The sequence below is a fragment of the Pan troglodytes genome, chromosome 12, assembly GCF_028858775.2.
Source record: "Pan troglodytes isolate AG18354 chromosome 12, NHGRI_mPanTro3-v2.0_pri, whole genome shotgun sequence".
Lineage (NCBI taxonomy): Eukaryota > Metazoa > Chordata > Mammalia > Primates > Hominidae > Pan > Pan troglodytes.
Window position 1 is genome coordinate 74,882,889 of NC_072410.2, and position 23,723 is coordinate 74,906,611.

At 47.0% G+C, this 23,723-nt stretch overlaps 1 protein-coding gene across 4 annotated transcripts in view; it reads right to left on the bottom strand.

Moving 5' to 3' along the window:
- MSH6 (mutS homolog 6) overlaps positions 1–15,497 on the bottom strand; it is a 28,533-nt gene extending 13,036 nt beyond the window's left edge. Inside the window, exons 1-3 of one of the 4 annotated variants that reach the window (XM_016948498.4) lie at positions 15,076–15,497; positions 6,165–6,361; positions 937–1,106 (exon numbers count right to left, since the gene is read on the bottom strand). In XM_016948498.4, the coding sequence (XP_016803987.2) occupies positions 937–1,106; positions 6,165–6,361; positions 15,076–15,335 (627 nt within the window). In that variant the 5' untranslated portion in view covers positions 15,336–15,497. Of the gene's footprint in view, positions 1–936; positions 1,107–6,164; positions 6,362–14,463; positions 14,675–15,075 lie in introns of those variants that run through there. The other 3 variants (XM_063789874.1, XM_063789875.1, XM_016948499.4) reach the window with 3 other exon arrangements.
- Positions 15,498–23,723: the final 8,226 nt, after the last annotated feature.

The following is a 23,723-nucleotide window of genomic DNA, read 5'->3' on the forward strand; positions in this document are numbered from 1 at the left end:
TAACATTTTTTGTTGTTGTTGACAGTCTTCTTGCTCTGTCACCCTGGCTGGAATGCAGTGGTGCGATCTTGGCTCACTACACCCTCTGCCTCCCAAGTCCCTCTGCCTCCCAAGTTCAAGCAATTCTCATGCCTCAGCCACCTGAGTGGTTGGGACTACAGGTGTGTGCCACCACGCCCAGCTAATTTTTGTATTTTTTATAGAAACAGGGTTTCACTGTGTTGGCCAGGCTGGTCTTGAACTCCTGTCCTCAAGACATGCACCTGCCTCCGCTTCCTAAAGTGCTGGGATTATAGGCATTAACCACCACACCTGGCCCCTAACAAGTTTTAATTCACTTTATCCATGACCATTAACGTTTGAGCCAAGGTTGTATTTCAAGGTTTATTTAACATCTATTCTTATCAATGCAAAATACAACAAAAAAAGTTTTAGAATTAAAAGCTTTATAAAGCTGGGGCTGGGCGCTGTGGCTCACGCCTGTAATCCCAACACTTTGGGAGTCCCAGGTGGGCAGATCCCTTGAACTCAGGAGTTTGAGACCAGCCTGGGCAACATAGCAAGACCCCATCTCAGTTTTTTTATAAAAAGCATAAAACTGGATAATTAATTTCTAGGGCCCGACTATACCCTCATATATATATTATTCCATCTTTACTGTCCCTAGCTCTCTACTTCTTACCAAAATGGTACTACCTCTTGCTTACCCTGCCAGTAGGCTTGAAAACCTAAGTAAAAACGATGCTAGCTGTTGAGATTCTAAGTAACCTAACTTATCCTACAGTCCAGGGAACTACAGAAGTATGCATGTATGTATAATAAAATAATACATATACACACACATATATAAAACAAGGTATCTTGTTAATACACCCTCCCCCTTTCTTCCCCCATCACCCTAACATAAATAACAACTGAATGCTTGCAGTGTCCCACCTCCATCTCTTCTTCCTCTTCTGGCTCTGAGGGCTCATCACAAACTGCCAATTCAAGCCTCTTAATCTTGTCTTTATTTAAGGCTTCGTCTGCACGTTGCATTGCTCTCAGTATTTCAGGCTTTGCACTGTAAAAATGACCTCCCTTCTGGGCTTCCTTTGATTTTGAACCTAGAAAGAAATGTATTTATAAACAATAAGGGCCGGGTGCAGAGGCTCACGCCTGTAATCCCAGCAGTTCAAGACCAGCCTGGGCAACATAGCAAACCCCATCTCTATCTTAAAATATATATATGCCAGGTGCGGTGGCTCACGCCTGTAATCCCAGCATTTTGGGAGGCTTAGGTGGGCGGACTACTTGAGGTCAGGAATTCAAGACCAGCCTGGGCAATGTGGTGAAACCCCATCTCTACCAAAAAAAAATACAAAAATTAGGCCGGGCGCAGTGGCTCACGCCTGTAATCCCAGCACTTTGGGAGGCCGAGGCGGGCGGATCACGAGGTCAGGAGATCGAGACCATCCTGGCTAACACGGTGAAACCCCGTCTCTACTAAAAATACGAAAAATTAGCCGGGCGTGGTAGCGGGCGCCTGTAGTCCCAGCTACTCGGGAGGCTGAGGCAGGAGAATGGCGTGAACCCGGGAGGCGGAGCTTGCAGTGAGCCGAGATCGCGCCACTGCACTCCAGCCTGGGCGACAGAGCGAGACTCCGTCTCAAAAAAAAAAAAAAAAAAATACAAAAATTAGCCAAGGGTGGTGGTGTGCGCCTGTAGTCCCAGCTACTTGGGAGGCTGAGGTGGGAAGATCACTTAAACCTGGGAGGCAGAGGTTGCAGTGAGCCGAGATTGCACCACTTCACTCCAGCCTGGGCGACAGTGCAAGACCCTGTCTCGATGGGAAAAAAAAAAAAAAAAAAATGTATATATGTATGCACACACACACACACACACATATAAAATAACTTGTTGGCTGGACACTTGACTCAACCTACAACATTTGCCCTAATGAACAAGAATGACAAGTATAATTTGTTATGCCCCATTACTTTTTATTGATCTAGATAGATCAATAAAGCACAAAAGGAATAAATATTCAGGGAAAAACTACCGGTGAAACTAAAATCACCAATTTTACCTCCTTGAAGGTGCCCTATGGGTTCACCCAGGACTACTTAGTCTGTCTTCTAATGACCTGGGTCTACAGCCCTAAACAGGTAGGGCATACCTCTTCAAGTGAGGCAGAAGATTTAAAAGAGGTTTGAGAATCTTTCTTAAAAACTTACTAGCTGGGCACAATGGCTCGCACCTGTAATCCCAGCACTCTGGGAGGCAGAGGCAGGCAGATCACGAGGTCAGGAGTTCAAGACCAACCTGACCAATATGGTGAAACCCCATCTCTACTAAAAATACAAAAATTAGCTGGGTGTGGTGGCACATGCCTGTAGTCCTAGCTACTCGGGAGGCTGAGGAAGGAGAATCACTTGAACCCGGGAGGCAGAGGTTGCAGTGAGCCAAGATCGCACCACTGCACTTCAGCCTGGGCGACAGAGCAAGACTCCATCTCAAAAAACAAACAAACAAACACTTCAGGAAGACAAAGACTACACTGTCAGTTACATGCAGCTATGATATTAAATATGAGTTTGTCCCAAAGACAACTAGATCAGATATATCTAAATAAATAAAATAACAACCAACCAATGTGCTACTTTAAGGGGCCTTCACATTTTGAAAGGGCAGCCCAGTTCAGACTCAACGCGTTAAAATTTATTTCTCAAAACAGTTCGTTCCATCAAAATACAACTTTAGGGCTGGGCGTGGTGGCTCACACCTGTAATCCCAGCATTTTGGGAGGCCAAGGCGGGTGGATCACTTCAGGTCAGGAGTTTAAAGATCAGCCTGGCCAACATGGTGACATCCATCTCTCCTAAAAATACAAAAATTAGCCAGGTGTGGTGGTGCACACCTGTAGTCTCAGCTACTAAGGAGACTGAGGCAGGAGGATCACTTGAACTCCGGAGACAAAGACTGCAGTGAGCCAAGACTGCACCATTGCACTCCAGCCTGGGTGACAAAGTGGGTCTCCATCTCAAAAAAAGAAAAAAGAAACTGACTCGCGGGTTCAAGCAATTCTGCCTCAGCCTCCTGAGTAGCTGAGATTACAGGCATGTGTCACCATGCCTGGCTAATTTTTGTATTTTTAGTAGAGACAGGGTTTCACCATGTTGGCCAGGCTTGTCTCCAACTCCTGACCTCAGGTGATCCGCCTACCTCAGTCTCCCAAAGTGCTGGGATTACAGGCGTGAGCCACCACGCCTGGCCTTACTGATCTCTTTTTAAAAGTCATTCTGGGCCAGCCCAGTGGCTCACACCTAATCCCAGCACTTTGGGAGGCCAAGGTGGACGATCACTTAAGGTCAGGAGTTCGAGACCAGCCTGGACAACGTGGTGAAACCTCAACTCTACTAAAAAATACAAAAATTAGCTGGGCCTGGTGGTGGGCGCCTATAATCACAGCTACTTGGGAGGCAGAAGCAGGAGAATCGCTTGAACCCAGGAGGCAGAGGTTGCAGTGAGCTGAGATTGTGCCATTCCACTCCAGCCTGGGTGATAAAGCTGGACTCTGCTGCAAAAAAAAAGTAATTCTGCCAAATTTTTTAAATCTCGAAATTGGTCCTAAAAGACACTTCATATATCATCTGGTTCAATGAGAGATCATTTTACTTTATTTATTATTTTAGTTATTTATTTATTTATTTTTGAGATGAAGCCTCACTCCGTTCCCCAGGCTGGAGTGCAGTGGCACGATCTCGGCTCACTGCAACCTCCGCCTACCAGGTTTAAGCAATTCTCTGCCTCAGCTTCACGAGTAGCTGGGATTTCAGCTTATTTTTGTATTTTTAGTAGAGACAGTGTTTCACCATCTTGGTCAGGCTGGTCTCGAACGCCTGACCTCGTGATCCACCCGCCAGGGCCTCCCAAAGTGTTGGGATTACAGGCGCGAGCCACCGTGCCCAGCCTTTTTTTTTTTTTTTTTTTTTTTTGAGACAGTCTCGCTCTGTCGCCCAGGTTGGAGTGCAGTGGCATGATCTTGACTCACTGCAACCTCCGCCTCCTAGGTTCAAGCGATTCTCTTGCCTCAGCCTCCCAAGTAGCTGGGATTACAGGCACGTGCCACCACGCCCAGCTAATTTTTGTATTTTTGGTAGAGACGGGGTTTCACCATGTTTGCCAGGCTAGTCTCGAACTCCTGACCTCAGGTGATCCACCTGCCTTGGCCTTCCAAAGTGCTGGGATTACAGGTGTGAGCCACCATGCCCGGCCCCAGTGCAACCCCAATGAGATTCATTTTAAATATAAGTAAACAGTATCAGAAAATAAGTTACTTTAGCCAGATCACCCAACTACTTGGGAGCCTGATGCAGAAGGATCACTGGAGGCCAAGAATTCAAGACCACCCTGGGGGCAACATAGCAAGACCGTCATCTCTTTAAAAAAAAAAAAAAAAAAAACTATATAAAAATTAGCCAGGTGTGGTGGCAGACACCTCTAGTCCTGGTTACTGAGGAGGCTAAAGCAGGGGGGAATCACTTGAGCCCAGTAGTTCAAGGCTCCAGTAAGCTATGATCCCAACACTATACTCCAGGCTGGGTGACAGAGTGAGACCCCCCATCTCCTGAAAACAAAACGAAAAAGTTGGCTGAGCCCAGGGGCATGGTGGCTCATGCCTGTAGTCTCAGCACTTTGGGAGGCCGAAGTGGGCAGACTGCTTGAGCTCAGGCAGGAGTTTGACACCAGCTTGGGCAACATGGCAAAACTGTGTCTCTATTTCTTTTAAAAAGATTAAAAGAAAAAACAAGTTACTTTGCTTGGCCAAGATTATGTGGCAAGTTGGTAGAAGAGAGAACAAAACTTCCCAATTCTCTTTCCACCTGTATGTCAGATCACCATTTACATTTAATTTTAGACAAAATGCCCCCAATCCTTTTTTGTAGGATGAGCACTATGACGAAAGAGTGTGATTCTGGGAATTTCCCAGTTACCTGGGAAACTGACCCTTGTTTGGATTTTACAACACCGAGTACGACAACGTACTAGACTGGAGACTCTTGGGAGGCCGAAGTGGGCGGATCACCTGAGGTCAGAAGTTGGACACCAGCCTGGCCAACGTGGTGAAACCCCGTCTCTACTAAAAATACAAAAATTAGCTGGGCGGCTGGGCACAGTGGCTCACGCCTATAATCCCAGCACTTTGGTAGGGGGAGGTGGGTGGATTACTGGAGGTCAGGAGTTCAAGACCAGCTTGGCCAACATGGTGAAACCCCATCTCTACTACAAATAAAAAATTAGCTGGGCTTGGTGGTGTGCACCTGTAATCCCAGCTACTTGAGAGGCTGAGGCAGGAGAATCACCTGAACCCGGGAGGTGGCGGTTGCAGTGAGGTGAGATTGTGCCATTGCACTCCAGCCTGGGCCAAAAGAGCAAAACTCCGTCTCAAAAAAAAAAAAATATATATATATAGCCAGGCAACGTGGCGTGTGCCTATAATCCCAAGCTACTCGGGAGGCTGAGGTAGGAAACTCTTGAACCCAGGAGACAGAGGTTGCAGTGGGCCGAGATTGCGCCACTGCACTCCAGCCTAGGCAACAGAGTGAGACTCTGTCTCCAGAAAAAAAAAAAAAAGAAAGAAAGAAAGAGAACTTGTACAAGAGACGATGGGGTGCACCTAGCCCAAGTGAGGCTAAACATGCCGGGCTGTTGATGTCTGTGATAAATAATACTAGATCTGGGAAAAGAAAGTTATGGTTCCAGGAGTTTGGTGTGAAATTCAACTCAGATGTGTTCATTAGTGAGTAGTTTGAAGGCCAGGTAGTGCGCATCTCCATCTTTCCCTAGAGAACGTCGCTATCTATAGGCTATGTATCCTGATGACATTAACTTTCTCTTGGACCCTTCAAGATGGGGAGACAGTTTAGTTTACCCTTATTAAGGGTATAATATTGCTGTAAGTCACTCAAAGGACAGAAATAAAAATTCTATTCTACAAAACAAACCAGCTAAAGACCATGTTACATCCCTTTCCCATGCCAGAAGCTTTCACAACTGCCACCCCTTGCAATTTACTGCGGTAAAATACACTTAATTTCATCATATAGAAAAAAGTCTGCCTGCCTGTCTGTTTCTCTCTCACACACACACAAACACACACACATGGCAGTAGTGGCTCTTACCTGTATATGGCTTTAAAAGCCTTTTGCTAACCCAGCCCCTTGTTGGGCTGTCATCAAAAAACTGTACATGAACACGGACTGATTTCCCTTTCTCGCGGATGAATGTTCCATCAAAGGGGTGGTTGTAAACCAGACAAGGCCACCAGGGGTAACCCTCCATCTTGGCCCAAACCAAATCTCCTGGTGAGAAGTCACAACTGTTGCCAAAAGGAAATACATAACTTAGTTAATATTTGGTCAAGTTTCCTTAAAGGCAGTTACCTACAAATAAACAATTCCAAGTCTTCTGGCATTAATATTGAAGCACAGAAATTCTAGAATAATTTTTAAAGTCAGATATTCAAGTCATTTAAAAAATGTATGCAAGCTGATATCATAATGCATATTTAACTATGAAGACAAACACAAATATAGTTATGTTATTAGGGTGAGAAACTTTCTCAGAATCAAAGTTTAAAAACCATGGCAGAATTTTGGTATAATGCTGATGGCAGGAAAAAGGCATGGACTCACTGTATATGCTCTCCAAATTAGTAGCACCTATACAATATGGTATGTACATATCAGAAACAGGATCTAACTCACAATATTATTATAAAGCATACTGATTATATAATTTACTAATTAGGTAAATTATCTAATTCATTAGACTTGCTTGGAATCTTTTTCCAGTTACACTCCTATGTATTCCAAAAGCTACCTAATACTCTATTACCCTCCCCCTACAAACTACGGAAAAACTCAAGTCAACAACTGAGGGCCTAACGTGCCGGAGTATAAATTGCTACAAAATCAAAAACAGATTTTGAATCTTCACAAAAACAGATGTAGCCCTGTGAGTTTTCAGGGGCAGGGGGGAGGAATCTAACAGAATACAGAAGAGCTGCCCATCAGTGATGGGGAGGCCACAAACTGCTGATAATCCCTGCCTAAGTATTAGATACCTAGGCCTGCTTAAAGGTTTCACTGAGTAACTTCAAAATTAAAAGAGGCACATACAAAGAACATTTTAGACATTTTAGAATAACAATTAGCCAGTTGAAACCACATGATTTAGACCCAATCATGAAATATAAAGTATCCCTTTCTTCAAAAAATGTAAGTATAGGCCGGGCGCAGTGGCTCACACATGTAATGTGAGCAATTTGGGAAGCCAAGGAGGGAGATCACTTGAGACCAGGAATTCAAGACCAGACTAAGCAATATAGTAAGGCGTGGTCTCTACTTAAAATTTAAAAAAATTAGCTGCTTATGGTGGCACACACCCCTGTAGTGCCAGCTACTTTAGAGGCCAAGGAGGGAATATCACTTGAGCCCATGAGTTTGAGACCAGCCTGGGCAACATAGTGAGACCTTGACTGTACAAAAAAATCCAAAAAAACTGACGAAGTGTGGTGGCACACACCTGTAGTCCCAACCACTAGGGAGGCTATAGCAGGAAGATTAGCCTGAGGGGGTTGAGACTGCAGCAAGCCACGATCAGGCCACTGCACTCCAGCCTTGGTGGCAGAGCAAGACTCTGTCTCCAAAAAAAAAAAGTAACTCAAGTTTCTGACTGAGACCTGAAAGATACGTGTAAAAAAGACCTCATTTTAAAAGTTTTATACCGATAACTATAATATGTAATCAAGTTTTCTTTTTTGGGGGGGGTGGGGGTGGGGACAGGTTCTCACTCTGTCACCCAGACTGGAGTGCAGTGGCTCACCACAACTCAGTGCAGTGGATCACCACTGGAGTGATCTTGGCTCACCACAACCTCTGCCTCCCAGGTTCAAGCGATTCTCCTGCCTCAGCCTCCTGAGTAGCTGGGATTACAGGTGTGTGTCACTACTTCCCGGCTAGTTTTTGTATTTTTAGTAGAGGCGGTGTTTCACCATGTTGGCCAGGCTGGTCTTGAACTCCTGACATCAAATGATCCACCCGCCTCAGACTCCCAAAGTGCTGGGATTACAGCGTGAGCCACCGCACCTTGCCTTCTTTTTTGTGTGCGTGAGACAGTCTTGCTCTGTCACCAAGGCTGGAGTGCAGCAGCGCGATCTCGGCTCACTGTAACCTCCGCCTCCCCGGTTCAAGCGATTCTTGTGTCTCAGCCTCCTGAATAGCCAAGACTACAGGCACACGCCATCACACCTGGCTTATTTTTACCTTTTTTTTGTAGAGTCAGGGTTTTGCCATGTTGGCCAGGCTCATCTCAAACTCCTGACCTCAAATGATTCGCCCACCTTGGCCTCTCAAAGTGCTGGGATTACAGGCGTGAGCCACCGCGCCCGGCCAAATAAAGTATTTTTAACATACAAGTTAAGCATTCTAGTTTTATTCCAAAGTAAATACAGTATGCTCAACAAACATATCCTTGGGTTCCAGTCCAGATTCAACCAACCTAGATTAAAAATTTTACATCAAAAATTTAAAACCAACAAAAAAACAGTGACCAGGTATGACGGCTCACGCCTGTAATCCCAACACCTGGGGAGGCCGAGGCAGGACAGCTTGAGCCTGGGAGGTTAAAGGTGCAGTGAGCTGTGATCACTGTACTGTACTGTACTCCAGCCTGGGCAACAGAGCAAGACTGTGTCTCAAAAAAAAAGGAAAAAAAATACAAAATTTAAAATACAGTTGAACAACTAATTTCAAAGCATTTACATTCTATTAGGTATTGTAAGTAATCTAGAGATAAAGTACAGGGGAAGATGTGTATGGGTTATATGCAAATACTACATCTCATAAGGGACTTGGACATCCAAGGATTTGGGTATTCACGGGGGGTCCTGCAACCAATCCCCCTCAGATACAAAGGGAGGACTGTGACTTTAGTCTTAGAAAAGGGCTGTTACCTTAGAACTTTGTCATGTGTAAAATACAGTATAAATTGTTTTAAATGATGTATGAGGTCTCATGCTTTAAAAGATCATTAGAAAAGAATTATTTCATTTCTAAGCAAGCAATTAAAAAAATAATGTCTTCAATTTGTTTACAGGATAAATGTGCATCCTCACTAGGAAAAAAAAGTTTGTGTGAAAAGCTGGATCCAACCATTATCAGTTTTGAAATAAATTCCTTTTTGAAATAAAATACTAGAAACATAAGCATTTAAACAAAAAATTTTGTTTTTCAACATCATTTTATCCTTTATATACCATTACAGTTACAGAATCTCACACATAATTTCTCTGCTGCTAAAAAATAGCAGTATGGGCCGGGTGCGGTGGCTCAGGTCTGTAATCCCAGCACTTTGGGAGGCCAAGGCAGGTGGATCACGAGGTCAAGAGTTCAAGACCAGCCTGGCCAAGATGGTGAAACCCCGTCTCTAACAAAAATACAAAAATTAGCCAGGTGCAGTGGCAGAGGCCTATAATCCCAGCTACCTGGGAGCCTGAAGCAGGAGAATCACTTGAACCCGGGCAGCAGAGGTTGCAGTGAGCCAAGAACACGTCACTGCATTCCAGCCTGGACGACAGACTCCGTCTCACAAAAAAAAAAAAAAAAAAAAGAAAGAAAGAAAGAAATAGCAGTATGCTGGGCCGGGCGCAGTGGCTCACTCCTATAATCCCAGCATTTTGGGAGGACGAGGCAGGCGGATCACCTGAGGTCAGGAGTTCAAGACCAGCCTGGCCAACATGGCGAAACCCCATCTCTACTAAAAAAAATACAAAAATTAGCTGGGCATGGTGGCAGGCGCCTGTAATCCCAGCTACTCGGGAGGCTGAAGCAGGAGACTCCCTTGAACCCGGGAGGTGGAGGTTGCAGTGAGCCCAGATCATGCCACTACACTCCAGCCTGGGTAACAGAGCAAGACTGTCTCAAAAAAAAAAAAAAAAAGAAAAAAAGAAAAAGAAAAAGGCTGGGCACGGTGGCTCACGCCTGTAATCCCAGCACTTTGAAAGGCCAAGGCGGGTTGATCACGAGGTCAGGAGTTCCAGACTGGCCTGGCCAACATGGTGAAACCCCATCTCTACTAAAAAAATAAAAATTAGCTGGGCATGGTGGCGGGCATCTGTAATCCCAGCTACTCGGGAGGCTGATGCAGGAGAATCATTTGAACCCGGAAGGCAGAGGTTGCAGTAAGCCGAGATCGTGCCACTGCACTCCAGCCTGGGTGACAGGGCGAGACTCCATCTCAAAAAAAAAAAAAAAAAAAAAAAGAAAGAAAGAAAGAAAAGAAAAGAAATAGCAGTAAGCTATAAAATGCTAAGACTAAAAATTTTACTAATATGCAGTTCCTCCGATGCTAAAAAGCTTGAAGAAAAAGAGTACCACTAAACATCCTGGACCCAGGAAACTGGTTTCTGAGCCAAAAAAGATACTTAAACAGGTAGTAAAATGTATTGTGTAACAAAACTAAAAATTTTAAACATTTCTCAAAATTTTTCTTCACTCAGTGGTAACAAACCAAATTTTTTTTGTGTGTAAACTTGAATTCTTTAAAGGTAATTTTAAAATTTTATCTGTGGTAATCCTGCAGTTTTCAAGAATGCCAAAATAGGCCAGGTGTGGTGGCTCACACCTATGATCCCAGCACTTTGGGAGGATCTCTTGAGAGCCCAGGAATTCGAGACCATCTGGGCTACACAGTGAGACCTTGTTTCTACAAAAAAATTTAAAAATTAGCCAGGCATGGGGTGGTGTGAACCTGGGGTCCCAGCTACTCAGAAAGCTGAGGTGGGAGGTCACTTGAGCCGAATAGGTCGAGGGTGCAGTGAACCGAGATCTGCCACTGTACTTCAGCCTGGGCAACAAAGCAAAACACTGCCTGCCACCATTGCTCCTGCCCTCCAAAAACACCTCAAATTATGATTTTAGGATTTTGCAAGTGCTTTTAAAGCTTTAAGTGAGTCTTAAATGTCCGGTATTCTTGGGGTTTTTTAAGACAGTGGGGAAAAATGTTAAGAGGAAAAGCTGACAGCTCACAAAATAAATGTTAAAACTTTGATATAATAAGTAATGGCTTTGTCTAAACATACGCTAAACAGATCTTTTGAATTCTGGTTTAAAATCACATTATTTTTGCTTTCTCTTTAGCCCATAATTTTGATGTCAATTACTAGTTGTTCCTGAAATATATAATCAACATTTTCACCAACTTTTATTTTATTTTTTGGCAGACAGGGTCTGACTCTGCCACCCAGGCTGGAGTGCATGGCATGATCTCTTGGCTTACTGCAGCCTCAACCTCCTGGACTCAAGCGATCCTCCCATCTCAGTCTCCCAAGAAGCTGGGACTACAGGCACACGCCACCATGCCTGGCTAATTTTCTTATTTTTTGGAGAGACAGGGTCTAGCCATGTTGGCCTGCCTTGGCCTCCCAAAGTGTTGGGTTTACAGGCATGAGCCACTGCACCCAGCCTCCCTGTGGATTTCTTAAATAAAACCTATAGAAACACTAACCACAGAGAAAATAAAAGGACAAATTCCACATTATAATCAATAATTTGTTCATCGAAAGATGCCATAAGGCTGGGTGTGGTGGCTCACACTTGTAATCCCAACAGGTTGGGAGGCTGAAGTGGGAGGATCACTTGAGAGCAAGAGTTCAACACCAGCCTGGGCAACAAAGTGAGACCTCTATTATTCAACAACAACAACAAAGCCATAAACTAAATGAAAGAACTCATTGTGAAAGAAGACATTTACATCACACACAACTGACAAAGAACTAGGAAAAAAAAAGAAACAGCAAAAGACAAACACTTCAGCACAAGAAGAAATCTAAATGACAAACATTAAAAGATGCTCGGACAGACACGGTGGCTCAGACACGGTGGCTCACGGCCAGGTGCGGTGGTTCACGCCTGTAATCCCAACACTTTGGGAGGCTGAGGTGGGTGGATCACCTGAGGTCAGGAGTTCACAAATGGCCTGACCAACATGGTGAAACCCCGTCTCTACTATAAATACAAAAATTAGCTGGGCGTGGTGGCAGGCACCTGTAATACCAGCTACTTGGGAGGATGAGGCAGGAGAATCGCTGGAACCCAGGAGGCGGAGGTTGCAGTGAGCTGAGACCACACCACTGCACTCCAGCTTGGGCAACAAGAGTGAAATTCCGTCTCAAAAAAAAAAAAAAAAATACGCTCAACATGTTTTAAGGCTTAAATGATTCATGGAGTAAGTCCGAATGTCTCTGTAGCTCATCAGACTGTTCATGATTGGATCTCTGCTTAACTTCTCCAATGCTCCCTCCTCCTCCTTTCATCCTACCCACAATTTGCAGACCTTCCTCTTCCTGAACCAGCTTCCCACTCTCACTATAATCTGTCTAAGCTTATTTGTCCTTCTGGTTTCGGTTTACAGAGCTGAGAGCCTAGCCTGACCCGCATCCTCTCCGTCCCCTTTCCACTTGGAGTCTAGAATTGCCTCTCTGCTTTGTCCTGTTCATGGTTGTATCCAGGATCCATAATGCCTAATGCTGTGCTCGGCAGAGTGATCTAGACACTGCAGTTTCTTTAGAAACCTAGTATCAAATGCCCATCTTTCTTGAATACCCTGGAATCCTCTCCATAATGGGAGGTGAAATGTATACGTTTTATTTTTACAAGTCTCTTAAACTCAACCTCAAGAAACAAATAACATACGCTATTCAATATGAATGTAAAGTACATCCTTACAATAAATACACCCCTTTGGTTTGGATTCAACAATCAATTCATGCTCAAGTAAACAATACGTCATGCTTTTCTAACCAGGAGTTTGTTATTGCGGATGCTGGCTCTGTTCCCCACAAGCATATTCTACTAATGCACAACTATATATATTTAAACTGCGGGAAAGGGTCGCTTAAACAAGGGTAACACTATAATTACACTTAGAAAAATCTCAGAATTCCTTTAGGACACTTTAAACTGGATTTAAATGGATTTGAAATCCATTACTCAAAACCACTAACTAGCGGCCGGGCACGGTGGCTCACACCTGTAATCCCAGCACTTTGGGAGGCTGAAGTGGGTGGACCACTTGAGGTCAGCAGTTTCAAGACCAGCCTGGCCAACATGGTGAAACTCCATGGTGAAAAATTAGCCGGACCGCGGTGGCGCACACCAGTAATCCCAGCTACTCGGGAAGCTGAGGCAGGAGAATCACTTGAACCCGGGGGGCAGAGGTTGCAGTGAGCCGAGAAAGCGCCACAGCACTCCAGCCTGGGCGACAGAGCGAGACTCCATCTCAAAACAAAAACAAACAAAAAACACTAACTGGCTCTTATCTTGAATGAGTTATTTTTTCTGAGCCTTTATTTCTTCGTTTGTTCAAATAGCGACCATTAAACTTTGTGTTTAGTATCTGACAAACGGCCGGGCTCGGTGGTTCATGCCTGTAATCCCAGCACTTTGGTAGGCCAATGCGGGCCGATCAAGAGGTCAGGAGTTCGAGACCAGCCTGGCCAACATGGTGAAACCCGTCTCTACCAAAAATACAAAAATTAGCCAGGCGTGGTGGGGCGCACCTGTAGTCCCAGCTACTTGGGAGGCTGAGGCAGGATAATCTCTTGATCCCGAGAGACAGAGGTTGTGGTGAGCCAAGATCGCGCCACTGCACTCTAGCCTGGACAAAAGAGCAAGACTCCGTCTCAAAATACATATATATGTATCTGGCAAACAGCAAAAGCAAGCTTTTCAAAATGTCGCCAGCTGCCCGGATAAAAAGCCCTAAACAGACCGGGCGCAGTGGCTAGCGCCTGTAATCCCAGCACTTTGAGGCCGAGGCGGGTGGATCACCTGAGGTCGGGAATTCCGAGACTAGCCTGACCAACATGGAGAAACCCCGTCTCTACTAAAAATACAAAATTAGCAGGGTGTGGGGGCGCATTCCTGTAATCCCGACTACTCGGGAGGCTGAAGCTGGGGAATCGCTTGAAGCCGGGACGCGGAGACTGCGGTGAGCTGAGATCGCGCCATTGCACTCCAGCCTCGACTTGAGCGAAACTCTCTCTCAAAAAGGAAAAAAAAAAAAAAGCACTTAACTGCCCATAAAGTGAGGACAACTCCCGACAGGCTTCCCCGGAGTCACGTCCACACATCTTTGTCCAGCGCCGGATTAAGGCCTCTAAAAGCCCAGTGGTGCCCCATGAAAATTACACTATTTCATAAAATAAAATATTTTCCACTCGACACGAATTTCCACATACGTCAAAATATTCTATCTTCGTCTCGGTGCACGTGCAGCCTACCTACGGAAGGACCCAGCCGGATCCCAGCACTTCGGCTCCCCACGGCCCCGCCCCGCCCAATTAGGCCCCGCGGTCCCCATGGTGACACACCCCCCCGCGCTCGCAGCTCGTGGCCCACCCCCTCGGCGACCCCTCACCTAGGCCAAAGGCCCACCGTCCCCAAGGCGTCTCGGCGACCGCGGCTCTTAACTACCTCTAAGTGTCTACCTCGATCGACTACTGGAGCCCCAACTCACTATCTCCGCGCCGGCCGAGGAACCTCCTTTCGCACCCCACACCACCGGACTCTCGCCGTTCGGCCTCCCGCAGGCATTCCTCCTTCCCGCCACCCCGCCCCCCGCCCCGCCCACCAAGTGGGCCCGGCGCCTTCCCCTTCTCGCCCCACCCCCAGTGCTCCCACCTCCCAGGCCCCCTCCCCACCCGGAGCTGCGCGCGTCGCCCCTTCCTTAGCCCAGCACCCCCACCTGGCGGGACGCGTCTCCTCCCTCCAAAAGGCCCGAACTCTCCGCGTCTCCCCTGCAGCCCTCTTCCTGCACAGCCTCTCTCCTCCGACCCTGTTTACAAGCTACACCCCCAAATGCTCCAGACTCGACCCCTGCACTCATTCAAGCCAACTCTGCAGCCCCGCCTCCTCCGAGCCCAGGGCCAGGCCGTGCACCCCCCCAACCCCCTGTGCGAGCCTCCCCTCGCCGGGTTCCAAGCGCCCCGCCGCTATGCCCCCGCCTTCGACCCCACCCCCACCCCGCTACCTGGTGGGGGCAGCAGGCGCTGCCGATCTCCGCAGCCCTCCGTTGAGGTTCTTCGCCTTGGGCGGCGACGCGGAGCGCGCCAAGGGCCTGGGCCCAGGCCCAGCCTCGCTCCAGGCCGCATCCCCGCCTGGGGAAGGAGAGGCCCCGGGGGCAGCGGCGGCACGGCCGCCTTCGCGTGAGGCCCTGGCCGAGGCCTTGTTGGCATCACTCAGCGCCGGAGACTTGGGGAAGAAGCTGTACAGGGTGCTCTGTCGCGACATACCGACAGCCGGCAAGGCCCAACCGTTCTGTCGGACAGAGCGCCTAAAAGCACCGCATCTACCGCGCGGCTCCTGCTGGCGGGAAACCTGGGGGGAGGCGCGCTCCGCCGGAGGAACCCGGGCCCCAGTGGCCAATCAACAGGCGCCTCGCCGTGCGCGGGCGGTGCGCGCCAGGCCCCGCCCCCGGGCGCGCGGCGACGTGGGGAAGGGCGGGGCTGGCACACTGGTGGGTAGGGGCGGGGCTGGTACGCTGGCGGTGAGGGGCCCGCCCTGCCGCCGACGCCTGGGCACCGCGCGGGGAACTGCTGAGCTCCCCTTCCCTCACGCTGCGGGGCTGGCCGGGCCGGAACACTCCGACCCGGGGTTAGTTGCGGCCGCGGGGCTAGCAGGCTCGGAAAGCCCTGCCTCTCTGGAGCGGAAGCGGGAACAGCGGGGACGCGCACCGCCTGGGCGGGGATAACCGGGGGAACCTGAAAGGCCCCGGAAAGGGGCTCGCGGGGAGAAACGCGTCCGGCGCTCGCGTGACCTCCTGCCGTTAGAGCATTTTCGCAAGGAGCAGGAGAGAAAGGGACCAAACTTTAGTCAGCAGTTCACCTTCACGTTGTATTCTCAAGATTTGTATAGAGTAGGCACTTGGTAAATGCTAAATGAATATTGTAATAGCATTCGTTAGCGATGCTGTTGTGTATGGTAAAAGCCTGCAGCTGTACAAAGTTTTCCTTTGCCAGGCACTGATCCCAGCATTTTACATCTGGTAACTAAATCGATCCTCTCAATAACCTGTGACGTAAGTACTTAAGGGCCACAGTCCGTTATCTGAGCCCTTTGACCCAGGTGTGTCTTTACAGGATTTTTCAAATTTTAGAAAGCTAAGAGACTATGAGAGGCCGGGCGCGGTGGCTCACGCCTGTAATTCCAGCACTTTGGGATGCCGAGGCGGGCGGATCACCTGAGGTAAGGCGTTGAAGACCAGCCTAGTCAACATGGTGAAACCCCCGTCTCTACTAAAAATCCAAAAATTAGCCGGGCGTGGTGGCATGCGCCTGTAATCCCAGCTACTTGGGAGGCTGAGGCAGGAGAATAACTTCAACCTGGGAGGCGGCGTTTGCAGTGAGCCAAGGTCGCGCCACTGCACTCCAGCCTGGGCGACAAGACCGAAACTCCGTCTCAAAAAAAAAAAAGAAAGAAAGCTAAGAGGCTATGAGAATAAAAAGGTTCTATTCAAATTCAAGAAAGAAAGTGGAAGACAGACAATTGTTTGTCCCCTTATCCAGATTATGAAATCCAGATTGCCGGAAACCAGTCACAATCAACAGCTGTACATTGGTAAAAACCTATGTAAAATTAGTTGTTTGCCTTGTTCTTGGAGACTGTTCAGCCAGAAGGTTCTCCTTTGCTAGGCAAGTAATAAAATCAACCTAAAAAAAAAAAGGCGGGGGCCGGGCGCAGTGGCTCACGCCTGTAATCCCAGCACTCGGCACTTTGGGAGGCCGAGGTGGGCGGATCACGAGGTCAGGAGATCGAGACCATCCTGGCTAACACAGTGAAACCCCGTCTCTACTAAAAATACAAAAAAATTAGCCTGGCGTGGTGGCACACGCCTGTAGTCCCAGCTACTGGGGAGGCTGAGGTAGGAGAATGGTGTGAACCCGGGAGGCGGAGCTTGCAGTGAGCCGAGATCGCGCCTCTGCACTCCAGCCTGGGCGACACAGCAAGACTCCGTCTCAAAAAAAAAAAAAAAGATTATTGCCAAAGGTGGTATGTGCTAAGAAAAATACAGTATGCTTCACGAATTTGCATTTCATCCCTGTGCAGGGGTCATTCCAATTTTGGTATATGTGCTACCCAAGCAAGCACAGTGAAACCAACTGAGATAATATTTGAGAGTTGGTCTCTTTCCCCCACCGGCATATGTAAACACCCCCAGAGAGTCTGGGGGAACATGCTGAAATCAAACATGCCGTAAAACTTACATGCTTATTCATACTAAGTAGAATACAGAATATAGACTATAAATAGCCTCAGGTCAAAATTTGCTACCAAATGAGTTTACCCCCAAACTTTTGGTTTACAGAGCTTTTTGGATTTCAGAATTGCACGTAAGAGGCTGTTTATCCTGTATCTCCATATCACGGATGAAGCTGAGGCACAGATGGGTCAAGTAACTTGCCCATGACTGCATAGCTAGGAAGTGGTGGAGCCTGGATTTAAACTCAAGGAAGCTGGTTCTGGAGCCCTATGTTGTTAACAGAAATACTATAATACTTCCAATTTAACACCATTTTATCTCATTTAGTTATTACAACCACCTTATACTAGGTTGAACTATGTGAAATTGCCAAAATTTGCCCTTTTTAAAATTTTTTTGAAACAGGGTCTGGCTCTGTCACAGAGGCTGGAGTATAGTGGCGTGATCTTGGCTTACTGTAGCCTCAACCTCCCAGGCTTAAGTAATCCTCTCACCTCAGCCTCCTGAGTACCTGGGACCACAGGCCCGCAACACCATGCCCAGCTAATTTTTTTTTTTTTAATTGAGGAGTCTTATTCTGTCACCCAGGCTGGAGTACAGTGACGCCATCTTGGTTCACTGCAACCCCTGCTTTGCGGGTTCAGGCAATTCTCATGCCTCAGCCTCCTGAGTGCTAGGATTACTGGTGCCTACCACCATGCCCAACTAATTTTTGTTTTTTAGTAGAGACACGGTTTCACCATGTTGGCCTGCCTGGTCCCAAACTCCTGACCACAAGTGACCCGCCTGCCTCAGCCTCCCAAAGTGCTGGGATTACAGGTATGAGCCACTGTGCCCGGTGCCCTGCTAGTATTTTAAAAATTTTCTGTAGAGACGAAGTTTCACTATGTTGCCCAAGCTGGACCTTTTTGGTTTTTTGGTTGTTTTGTTTTGAGACAGGGTCTTACTCTGTCTCCCAGACTGGTGTGCAGTAGTGCAGTCTCAGCTCACCACAACTTTCACCTCCCAAGCTCAAGCAATTCTCCTTCCTCAGCCTCCTGAATAGCTGGGATTACCGGCACGCGCCGCTACTGCCCAGCTAATTTTTGTATTTTTAGTAGAGACAGGATTTCACCATGTTGGCCAGGCTGGTCTCAAACTCCTGACCTCAAGTGATCCTCCTGCCTCGGCCTCCCAAAGTGTTGGGATTACAGGCGTGAGCCACTGCGCCCAGCCAAGCTGGACCGTTTTTGAAGTACAAATATTAATATTTAATTCATTTTGGTTTAACTGAATATAACGTTATTCTCTTTTTGTTGTTGTTGTTTGTTTTTTTGGGGATGGAGTCTTGCTCTGTCACCGAGGCTGGAGTGCAATGGCACGATCTTGGCTCACCACAACCTCCGCCTCCCAGGTTAAGGCAATTCTCCTGCCTCAGTCTCCTGAGTAGCTGGGGTTACAGGCACCAACACACCCAGCTAAGTTTTGTATTTTTAGTAGAGATGGGGTTTCACCATGTTGGCCAGGCTGGTCTCAAACTCCTGACCTCGTGATCCGCCCATCTCTGCCTCTCAAAGTGCTGGGATTATAGATGTGAGCCACTGCGCCCGGCCGATGTTATTCTTTTACGGGGAGGAAATGGAGGTTCAGAGGGGATGCGCCAGTTGTAAGAGGTTAAGAGCCTGGGCTTTGGGTTAAATGGAGAACTGAGCTCTGATCCTAGCTAGCCAAGCAGATAACTCGGAGCAATTAATACTTTTCTGAACTTGTTTCCTCGTCTTTGATAAGGACAGTAGTACCTATGGGCCAAATTTTGGAGGCTACAGTTAGATGCCTCCCACAAACTTCATTAAAAGACAAGAGAACACATGTATTATGTGGGGACCACTCAGACCCCCAGAATTGGCATGAATGTTACTTGGAACTGAAGACATTTGAGAGCCAACAGATGCAGAAAGATGCCTTTTCAAAGCTTCACTTATGTGACTAACAGCAGAAATTTCTGGGAGTGAAGCTGCCGTAAATCTCCTCTCTAGGGGAGTTTTAGTGGCCAGAAAAAAAGACAAAGACCACTTGCACCTGCAAAAACAAACATTCTTATCTCCCTTTTGTTCCCCTAGAAACCTATTTGTTCTTCCCATGGAAGCCTTTTTCTCCCTCCTCTTCCCCTATTAAATGGTATATATAAAGTAGATTTCGAGATTCAAGAAAAAAAAAGTTGTATAAATGCCAAATAACAGCCTCCTGGACTCACTTTTTTTTTTCTGTGAACTCCTGCATGCATATCTGAATAAAAGTCTTTTTTTTTTTTTTTCTGAGACAGGGTCTCACTCTGTTGCCCAGGCTGATCCTCCAGCCTCAGCCTCCCAAGCAGCTAAGACTGCAGGTGTGCATCCTCACACCCTGATAATTTTATTTTCTGTAGAGACTGGGTCTTGCTATGTTGCCCAGGCCAGTCTCCAACTCTTGGGCTCAAGCCCTTCTCTCTACTTGGCCTCCCAAAGTGCTAGGATTACAGGCCTGAGCCACCGTGCCCGGCCCTAAACTGTCTTTAGTCTGCAGTGCCCAACCAACACATACATTCCATGACTATATATGAGTTATTTTGAAAACTGAATAAAAATATTTTTCTTTTATATGTATTTTTTTTTCAAATGGCTACACTTAGTAAATTGCATAACAATCAATGGAGTTGTTTTGGCCTAGGAGATGTGGCAGGAAAGTACTAAGGTAGTAAATATACTAGGTGTTTGGGAACCTCTGGCCTACTGGTTAAGAGCTCTGTATTCAAAGTTTGTGTTCACATCCCAGCTGAGCTGCTTACTAAACTGCATGAGCTTGTTGGGCAAGTTATTTAGCCTGTGCCTCAGTTTCTACATCTGTAAAACAAGGATGATATTAACACTACCTTCTTCATGGGTTGTGCTAAGCATTGAGTGAAAGGGCATTATGAAGCCCTCAGCCCAGTGCTTGGCACGCCATACGTATTCAATAAATTGGACAGTTATACAAATAAATCACCAACTGGCCAGGGACAGTGGCTCACACTTATAATCCCAACACTTTGGGAGGCCAAGACAGAAGGATGACTTGAGGCCAGGAGTTCAAGGCCAGCTAGCAACATAGTGAGAACCGCCCCCTTCTCTACAAAAACATTTTAAAAATTTAGCCAGGAGTGGTGGCACGTGCCTGTAGTCCTAGCTACTCTCTACTCGGGAGGCTCAAGGCAGGAAGATTGCTTGATCCCAGGAGCTTGAGGTTGCAGTGAGCTATGATCAGGCCACTGCACTCCTACCTTGAGACCCTGTCTCAGAAAAAAAAACAAAAACAAAACACACACACACAAAACAGAAGAAAACAAGTATTCTCCAGAAGAATACAGTGCCCTGTGTTCCCCTCTTTGCCCGTCCAAGGAACAGCGTGACCCAGCAATCTACGTCTTTGTCTTGGGCCTTGGGAGATAAAGTCAAGGATGAAGAAAGGAGGGGCATGTTTTGTGAGGGTTCCGTCCTATCCCAAGCAGCTCACGATCACCAGGGACAAGCCTGTAGTCTGCCAAAGTCAGGGTTTGTTTTGCTGGTTGCAACGGGGGAGCCTCCACAGCAGAGGAACCATGGGGCGTCTCACCAAACTACAAAAGGGAGGGAGAGGGTGGAGTTTAGGATAAATTTACCTGAAACAGTGTTTTGAAAGCTCAAATCTAGCTGTGTGTAAAGACAAAGCTAAACTACAAGGTCCACCCAAGGTCGCATTTCCTTGGAAACAGCAAAGTTAAGATAGATGTGGAATAGTGTCCACAAATCCCATATCTAAAGTTACACACCTGGGTTGTAAATCAAAGCTGTTTCTGTGTCAAAGTAAGACGCTCCAGGCAAGAGTGGGATGTTTCATTTTTGCTGATATAATTTCAAACAGCAAGGCAAGGGGAGGTGGCTTACGCCTGTAATCTCAACAGTTTGGGAGGCCGAGGTGGGAGGATTCCTTGAGCCCAGGAGTACAAGACCAGCCTAGGCAGCAGAGTGAGACCCTTTCTCTACAAAAAAAAAAAACACAAAAATTAAAAATAAACCAGCTGGGCATGGTGATGCATGCCTGTAGTCTCAACTACTGGCGATGTTGTGGAAGAATCACTTGAACCCGTGAGGTCGAGGCTGCAGTGAACCGTGATCGCACCATTGCATTCCAGCTTAGGTGACAGACTGAGACCCTGTCTCTAAATAAATAAATAATAACAATAATTTCAGTCAGCAAAGTTTCTGAAAGCCTATGACTTTAGAGAACAAGATTTCTGAGATTGTCACGAGTAAAAAAAACAGTTTTCCTTATGCTACTTTGGGATGGTAGTTTATCCTTGGGAGAGACTGTGTTTCCTGTTTAACTTTGTAGCTGACTTTATCTTTGTTATCCCAGCCAGATGAATGGCCTGGAATGTTTCAGACTTCTCATTCCTTGCTTATTTTAACTTTCTCAATTCTCAGGAAAAAGGAGGGGAGAAACTTTGTGCAAGTCAGGTGGAAAGAAATAGCACTTGCAGTCTGCCTTTGGTCAGCAAGGGTACAGAAATCAAAGCCTCTTGTGTACTCCCCTAAGTACCAAAGGTGTGGTGGAGGCTCTGGGAGGCTGGCTGGGGAAGACAGGCCCAGAGTCCACTTGGAGAGAGGAAAGATGGGCCTGAGGGCTTCCATAGCCTGGAGGCACTCCCCTCCCCCACTCCAGCTATCTTCTCCATCCTGTGGCTAACATCCATTATTATTTTATTTTTTGAGCCAGGGTCTGGCTCTGTCACCAGCGGTGCGAACATGGCTCATTGCAGTCTCAACCTCCTGGGCTCAAGCAGTCCTCCTGCCTCGGCCTCTAGAATAGCTGGGACTACAGGCATGCTACTACCATGCCTGGCTAATTTAAAAAAATTTTTTTGTAGAGATGGGGTCTCCCTATGTTGCCCAAGCTGGTCTCAAACTCCTGAGCTCAAGCAGTCCTCCCACCTCAGCCTCCCAAAATGCTGGGAATACAGACATGAGCCACCTCGACTAACTGGCTGGAAACTTTCATTATCTCGGACCACAAATGGCCCTGGGGGATAGAGAGATGGGGAGGGCTAGCACCAGCATTTCTCTAGCTCTCCAAAGCCATCCTAGGTGGAATTGCCAGGTACTTTTCTAATATGGTCTCAGCCTCTGATCTCCAAAGTCTGGCCCCAGTCTTGCTTCCCAACTGACTGGCCATTCCTGCCCTCTGCATTCACTGTTCTGGGATCAGCCCTGCTCTGAGGCCACGCAGACCTGTTCTCAATCCTGGCAACCTCAGGTACAGGTTGGGCACCCTGGGTAAATTTTTTGCACTTGAGCCTTGGTCTCCTAATCTGATAAATGGGGATTCACTAATATTTGCTTATAGAGGTATTGGGAGGATGGAATGAGATGAGGTGAAAACTGCTGCCAGGCGTCTAATGTATGCACTATAAATATAAATCTTTCCCTTCCCCTCAGGCTGCTTTTGCCCCCTTTGCCATTTCACAATGAGCCAAAGTATGATGGAACTGGATAAGCCCTGTGGGGAACCACTCAGAATCCCTGATTTGGTGTATAAAGATTATTTTAGGCTGAAGACATTTGAGATTCAACAGATGCAGAAAGAAGCCTTCTCGGAGCTTCCTAAATCTGACTAAAAGCAGAAGAAACTTTTTTTTTTTTTTTGAGACAGGGTCTTGCCATCATCCAGGCTAGAGTGCAGTGGCACAATCATTGCTCATTGCAGTCTCGACTTCCTAGGCTCAAGCCATCCTCCCACTTCAGCACCCCACCTCCACCCCCAATAGCCACAGGTACAGGTGCAGACCAATTTTTGTTTGTTTGTTTATTTGAGAGAGAGTCTCACTCCATCACCCAGGCTGGAGTGCAGTGGTGTGATCTCGGCTCACTGCAACCTCTGCCTCCCAGGATCAAGCGATTCTCCTGCCTCAGCCTCCCGAGCAGCTGGGATTATAGGCGCCCGCCACCACACCCATCTCATTTTTGGTATTTTTAGTAGAGATGGAATTTTGCCATGTTGGTCAGGCTGGTCTCAAACTCCTGGCCTCAAGTGATCCACCTGCCTCGGCCTGCCAAGTGCTGGGATTACAGGAGTGATTCACCATGCCCAGCCAAGTGCAGGCTAATTTTTATAAGAAAAGCAGAAACCTTTGAGAAATGAAGACTGCTATGTATTTCTTCTTCCAGAAGCTACCAGGAAAGAGACCAAGAGTAAACCTACTTCAGATTCCCTCTCCAGGGGAGTTTCATGGCTATGAAGATATAATAGAAAGACCACAGGCCCCTGCATAAGCAAATGTTATCACAAACTTTATCTCCAGTTTGTTTTCCTAAAAACTCACTTGTGTTTCATAAAGAAACCTATGCATTCTTCCCATAGGAGCCTTGTCTTGCCCCTTCAACTTCTCC